At 32.5% G+C, this 7,285-nt stretch overlaps 1 protein-coding gene across 1 annotated transcript; it reads left to right on the top strand.

The window, feature by feature from the left end:
* Positions 1 to 940: 940 nt before the first annotated feature.
* Positions 941 to 4,196, top strand: LOC115989151 (UPF0481 protein At3g47200-like). Its single transcript, XM_031112809.1, has 2 exons — positions 941 to 1,503; positions 3,158 to 4,196. Exons 1-2 carry the CDS (start codon positions 1,033 to 1,035, stop codon positions 4,040 to 4,042), a joined length of 1,356 nt encoding a protein of 451 aa, XP_030968669.1. The 5' UTR covers positions 941 to 1,032; the 3' UTR covers positions 4,043 to 4,196.
* The last annotated feature ends 3,089 nt before the right edge of the window (positions 4,197 to 7,285 follow it).

Here is a 7,285-nt window from a genome sequence, read left to right on the forward strand (position 1 = left end):
AGAGAGAGCGCACCCGCCGCGGGGCGGGGGGGGAACTTTCTCACTTCCTTACCTGTTTGGTGGGGAATGAGAGATTTATTTATTTATTTTAACTAAAGAATTCCACGGCCTGCAGACACTTGTTACCAATCCCATGACATGACTTTAGTGACTTTATTTTTTATTTTTATACTTCTTGAACACCAGCCCTGCCACCTGTGTAAACTTACGGTGTTTTTTTTACGAAATAAACTATAAATGTATTAGTATTGTATAATAATTATATTACTATATTACAAATTCACTAATAAATTTTGAATAAATTATCTAATCTTTGCAACAAATTCTGAGAAAAATATCATTCAATCTTCAATAAAAAATGATATATTTTAACATCTTTATATAAGTTAAATTATTAAAATTTTCACATTTATTTTTATATTAATTATTATTACATTATCACCGTACGATCTTGGTTAAACTTTGGTCAAATTTTAAAAACCTTAAACTTCTCACTTTTTTAGTTCTTTGATTAATTCGAGTTTCAAAACCATGTTTTCATGCTAAATGAGGATGGATATGATATAAGTTTTACATGTAGTGTATTATATGAATAATTAATATTTAATGCAATATGTAGGGTTAAAAAAAAAAAAAAACAATATGTAGAGGTAAGCATGACGCCACATGAAGTATCATTGCCTATGTCATGAAGCAGGATAATCGTTGCTCTTTATTTGTTTTTCTTTGTGATTTTTTAAGATACTAATGAAAAAGTAGAAATATGTTGATCATGTCTGATTTATAATATTGGGAAGTAATTGTTAACAACGTTGTCCACAAAAGATATTTGCAAGCTGATAAGTGGGGTCCCAAATAATAAGTACGAGTTATCCTTACTGTATTAATTGACCAGTCGACCCTGATACCAAAATAAAATGAGAGAAGAAGATATTGAATCCACACAAAAATACATAATTATCATTTTGAATTCCTAAATCCTTAATCAGTGCTAGCTTTGTCAAAGAAATCGAGCACAACTTCTTGAACCGCATGGCAGGTCCACCACAACCAGGAAGCACTGGTAGTACAAGTACAAGTACAAGCAGAACTAATTGGGTGGACAAGCTTGTCAATGACTCCATGAATGAAGAAATATTTGCCACCCCCAGATATTCTCCAAAGCCATGCACAATGTCCCGAGCTCCAACAAACATGAGACGAGTTGATAAACATGCCTACGATCCTGTGCTTGTCTCTATTGGCCCATTTCATTACAAGAATCCCCAGCTACAAGGGCATAAACTCCAGTTTCTTTTCGGTTTGATGCGTTCTCAAAGCAAGGAAGAAAAAGAACGTAGGTTTCAACGTCTTGCTGAGGCCATGAAGAAGTTGGAAGGGAGAGCAAGACAGTGCTACTCGGAGACCTTTGAAGACATTTGTTCAGATTGTTTTGTCCGCATGATGGTCATTGATGGTTGCTTCATACTTGAGCTCTTGCGCTATTATCTAAGGACTGAAAAGGTAACCACTAATTAGCAATCCGTTCCATTAATTTCATTTGCCTGATCTAGCTATTCAATACAGATGATGACTATTAAAATGATTTTGATGACTCCTTTGCTGTCAAATTCAATAAAGTATGATTAATTAAGGTTTGATTTTTTTTAAGGTAACTAAAATTTTCTTTTACTCCAAAAAAAAAAAAATAATAATAATAAAATAAAATTGTTGTAAGAGCAAATTGAAAATTTTATAATAACCGGCCAGTTCAACATCTAGTTTAAACTCATCATCGTCACTTTTTATCCGAATCAAAATTAAAGTTATAATTAATAAAAAGAAGGATATATAAATATATATATATATATATATATATATATGCGATTGAAATAGCTTTACACATCTTTGTTGGTTTTTTATAGAATAATATTAAGAATATTACAAATTTTACTATAAAAGTCTTATATACAAAAGTATTAATTGGTAAATGCAAGATAATAGAATAATAATTAAAAAATTTATTTAATTATTATGTTATGATGTATACAAGGATATGACAAATGTTTTCATCAAAAAAGGATATGACAAATTTTTTTATATAAAATTTATAAGTAGAAAGACAAAAAACAAAAAAAAAAAAATCTATTTATATGTTATTGATGTATTACTAATTATACATTATTTATAGTAAAATTGATAATACTTTTTTGAAAAGAGGAGGTAAGGGGGGCTTTTGTCCTGTATTTAAAATCATATGAAGACCTTTTTTCTTCATTAAGATATAAAATATACCAGTTAAATAACAATGATCAAGGCTAGCATATTCATCCAAAAAAGAAACAAAGATAAATGATTAGAGCATTTACATCGGTTAGTGTAAAATTTTCCGTCTATTTTAGCATAAAAATCTACTTTTTTTCTATTTTATACAACCGTTTTTTCAAAACACCCACATCAATCAACCTATTTTAGAAGATATTTCAATAAAATACTCATTCTTCATTAAATTTTTTTTTATAGAATTCATTATTTTCTCTAATGGTCATACTTTTCTAATTTAAACTTATATTTAAAGTAAACTACCAAATTTGGTGGCTCAGCTAGTGGAGCCGCTAGTGTCGGAGGTTTGGTGGCCGAACTGTCGAAATAATGGCTCCAATGACTGCCGTTGGATCGATGTCTCCGCCCACCAGCCGCCAACACCGGTGGCCAGACTACCAAAATAGTGGCTCCAGCGAATGCTAGGAGATTGGTGTCTTCGACCATTGTACTGCCATCACCGGTTGCTGAACCACCGGAATAATGGCTCTGGCGATTATTACTGAATCGATGGTGAATGATATAAAATTTTAATTAAAAAAATAAGTACTGATTTAAATTAATGAATTTAATATAGACTTTTAATAAAATTCCAAATAAAACTCAAATCTGGTTCTTTTGTAAATAAACTATATTGTAGAGATATTTAAAAGGCAATCATAGATCATCCCCCCCATAACAATAGCAAGTAGTCAAAAAGGAACCCGGCCCACCTACGAAAGGACTATACAGACATAGAGATAATGCTCTTTTTAACCACATGATACTCCAAAAAAGACAAAAAGAAAAAAAGAAAGGGGGAAACCTACGTTTTATTGAAGGAAATTATTTTATAATTACATGCATCTTCTTGCAGGAAATTGTAGGTGATCCCATCTTCAGAACACGTTGGAAGCTACCTGTAATTAGGTTGGATTTAGTGAAGCTCGAAAACCAACTTCCATTTTTTGTCCTACAAGAGTTATATATGCTCACTAGCTTAGGCCATGAGCTTCCTCTCATAAATATTGCACTTAATTTCCTTGAGCCTTTGGTCACTCGATCACAAAAAACACCAAAACAAGATCACTTTCTTGAACGCGCACCTGACCATTTACTTGCACTATTTCACTCAACTTTCATTATTCCAAGTGCTTATGGGTCCCAAATGCAAGAGAAAAAGTGTTTAATACCAAGTGTTAGGGAGCTCCAGCGAGTTGGGATTTTCTTAAAGAGTGGAGAGGGTGACCTATTAGACATCAAATACCAGAGTCACCACATGACAGTCTTGACTGGTAGGGCTCTACTAGAGATTCCTCCTCTTTTCATTGACTATAAAACTGGACCAATCTTGAGAAACCTTGTTGCCTATGAACAATGCGATAAAACTGTAAAACCTTATTTCACATCTTATATTATGTTTTTCGATGGACTTGTGAACACTCCCGAAGACATTCAAATTCTTCGTAAGAAGAAGATCTTTTATCATGTTCTGGGCAGCGACAATGAGGTTTCTGAGCTTCTCAATGATCTCACTAAGGATGTTGCTTATGATTGGCATGAGTGCTACCTTGCTCCACTGATACAAAAAATTTATCAGCGTAGCAATATGGCACACCTCAAGATCCAGGCAGCGATAAGACGTGAATATTTTTCTTCACCAGTCAATTGTATATCATATCTTATCACGTTTCTTTTATTGTATCTTACTGTCATTCAGACCATGTTTACTGTTATTGCTTTCATTAGACAACGCCCATGATAATTAAATTTCAAGTAGGATTGAATTGTATGATAATTTGCTGTTACCCTTGTGACTATTAGTATTTCTTAAGTAGTAACATTAAGATGTATTTAACAAGATTGTGGCCTGGAACGGAAAGTGTTTCTTTGATGAACTTAAATTTTGTCGTAAATTGTTTTACTCATCAATAACAACTTATCAACTAAAATTTATTATATAATTATTGTGATAATGTTGTGAATCTAGAATTATTCATTATGGTAAGCACAAAAAGAAAATGAGTAGTTTCTATTGAGGAGTATGAAAATTACAAAAGGAAAAGAGAAAAATGCCATAATACTCCCTGAACTTTGAGATAGTGGCTATTTGACCCCCTGAACTTTTATTTTGGCCATTTTAGAACCTAAACTTTACATGTGTGCCAAATACCTGCTTCTGTTAGTCTCCTTGATTTAAACTAATGTCCTACTCTAATTCACATGACGCACAAGTAAAAAACATTCTCCAAAAGCAATTGCAGGTTTGCAACTTATTACGGCTAGTGTTCTTGTTGTAAAATGTTTTACTCATCAATAACAACTTATCAACTAAAATTTATTATATAATTATTGTGATAATGTTGTGAACCTAGAATTATTCATTATGGTAAGCACAAAAAGAAAATGAGTAGTTACTATTGAGGAGTATGGAAATTACAAAAGGAAAAGAGAAAAATGCCCTAATACTCCCTGAACTTTGAGATATTGGCTATTTGACCCCCTGAACTTTTATTTTGGCCATTTTAGTACTTGAACTTTACATGTGTGCCAAATACCTGCTTCTGTTAGTCTCCTTGATTAATACTAACGTCCTACTCTAATTCACATGACGCACAAGTAAAAAACATTCTCCAAAAGCAATTGCAGGTTTGCAACTTATTAAGGCTAGTGTTCTTGTCGTAAATTGTTTTACTTATCAATAACAACTTATCAACTAAAATTTATTATATAATTATTGTGATAATGTTGTGAACCTAGAATTATTCATTATGGTAAGCACACAAAGAAAATGAGTAGTTACTATTGAGGAGTATGAAATTTACAAAAGGAAAAGAGAAAAATGCCCTAATACTCCTTGAACTTTGAGATAGTGGCTATTCGACCCCCTAAACTTTTATTTTGGCCATTTTAGTACTTGCACTTTACATGTGTGCCAAATACCTGCTTCTGTTAGTCTCCTTGATTAATACTAACGTCCTACTTTAATTCACATGATGCACAAGTAAAAAACATTCTCCAAAAGCAATTGCAGGTTTGCAACTTATTAAGGCTAGTGTTCTTTTCTTCTGAGACTACATTATAGTATAAGCTTTATGATTTGGATTTCAAAAGCATGTAACCATCGAATTAAAAAAAGAAATCATAGCTATATTTTGAGGCTACTTTCATTTTGGTCCTCATGTTGAGTTTTTGAACATACTGTCATTTTGGTCATCTAATGAAATGCTGACATAGTATATTTAAAGATTTAATGATAAATTAATATAAATAATTAATAAAAAAACCACATCATCGTATTATTGAATAAAAAATCCAAATAAAGTATAAAATATAAACCTAGAAATTTTTTTTTCCCCACTTTCTTAGCATCCAAGCACATAGCATAGAGGGCAGCATTTTGGTTCCTGAGTGCAAGGGTAGAAAGATTCAGGCCCAAAGAGCCCAACACAATAAATTTGTAGGGAGTGGGCTTAAAAGCTAGGTTTCAATGGATCAAGCAACATGCATAGTGGACTAAAGATATTAAGAAATCAAAGAAAGCCAAGTTCTAAGCGAGGAAATCCTTCCTCGGCGAAGTTCGAGGAGAATGGTTATTGAATATATTTCTTCTGAACTTGGATACAATTTCAGTTTTCGTTGCTACAGTATGTTCTCTACCGATTTTCCGATCCCCTCTCCCTAGAGGGTCTCTTACATTATATAGCTCCCTTTAGATGATCTTGGCCCTCTATTTGTTGATCGACCAGGTCATTACTTGAGTGCTTGTCCCATCAGACATCTTCCTAAGCTCCTTGTGAGTTGGGGCAGTCAAGACAGCACTGTTTAGGGGTCTTCTCTACATAAATGCAACCAAAAGGTTTGGTGTGATGCATTAAATGTGGTGGTAGCCACTATCCTTTCATAGCAGCAGCTCTACCACCTTCCACTCACGACAGTAGAACTTTCCCGAGGAATTCAGTTTCCATGAAGCCTCAGATCATCATGGCAAACTCTGATTCCACTAATTATAATTCCAATTCTGATTTATAGGTTCACTAAGATGAATTTCCTTGCTAAATCATGAGGATCGATATGATATAAGCTTTACGTGTGAGCATGATGTATCATTGCCTGTGTCATGAAGTATCAAAACGAGACTCTTATCATTTTTTTTTTATAATTTTTTTATGAACTATTCTTATCATTTGTTTCTATTTGTAATTTTTGAAATGATACTAATGAAAATGTAAGAATAATTGAGCACTAGCATCCAGGGATGAAAAAAAAAAAAATTATTTTGCATCTTCAAACATTAATTTAACTATTTTACCAACTCATTTTACAACTCACCCTATATTCTAATTTTTATTTTTACATATAACCCAATAAAATAATATAAACTACCTAATAAAATAATTAAAGTATTATTTTCTCTCTTTTTCTTCCCACTATTTTTTTCTATTCATAAGTTGCAAAATTTTTTAAGTATACAAACCCAAATGGAGTAAGTTTTCACTATTTTAGGTTATAAAATAATAACTGAGTGGAGTAGTTTAAACCCCAATGGAGTAAGTTTTCACTATTTTAGTGCACTGTATCATTTATAATGGGAATAATGGTAAATGTTAACAACCTTTTCCACACAAAATAGTTGCTAGCATGGTAAGTAGTAGGGGTCAAAAGTGTCTTATCTTAGCTGTAAAAATGGGGCCTCTAAAAGAGTTGAGGAAATATTTAATTTTATCTGCTAGACTTGACTGGACCCTGCAGATACCATAATAAGATCAGAGAATTATTGAATCCATTACATAATCATTTTGAATTGCTAAAATCATAGTATCTGGTCATACTTAGCATTCTTCAAAATTTCTCCAAGAAATGGAGCGCAACTTCATGAACCACATGAGTAGGGAAGCAATTAATAATTCAGATTCACTGCTACTGGGAGTGGGAAGCACTGGTCTGAGAGAAGATATATCCCTTAACCAAAAGCTTGACTATCCCACAATTACAAGTTCAACTC

This window comes from Quercus lobata, chromosome 5 (genome assembly GCF_001633185.2).
Source record: "Quercus lobata isolate SW786 chromosome 5, ValleyOak3.0 Primary Assembly, whole genome shotgun sequence".
Taxonomy (NCBI): Eukaryota; Viridiplantae; Streptophyta; class Magnoliopsida; order Fagales; family Fagaceae; genus Quercus; species Quercus lobata.

What these genes read in the sequence shown, in the direction of transcription:
- LOC115989151 (XM_031112809.1), top strand. Translation starts at nt 1,033, where the DNA reads ATGGCAGGTCCACCACAACCAGGAAGCACTGGTAGTACAAGTACAAGT. An exon ending in ATTATCTAAGGACTGAAAAG is followed by an intron (nt 1,504 to 3,157) that starts GTAACCACTAAT and finishes ATCTTCTTGCAG; the next exon opens with GAAATTGTAGGTGATCCCAT.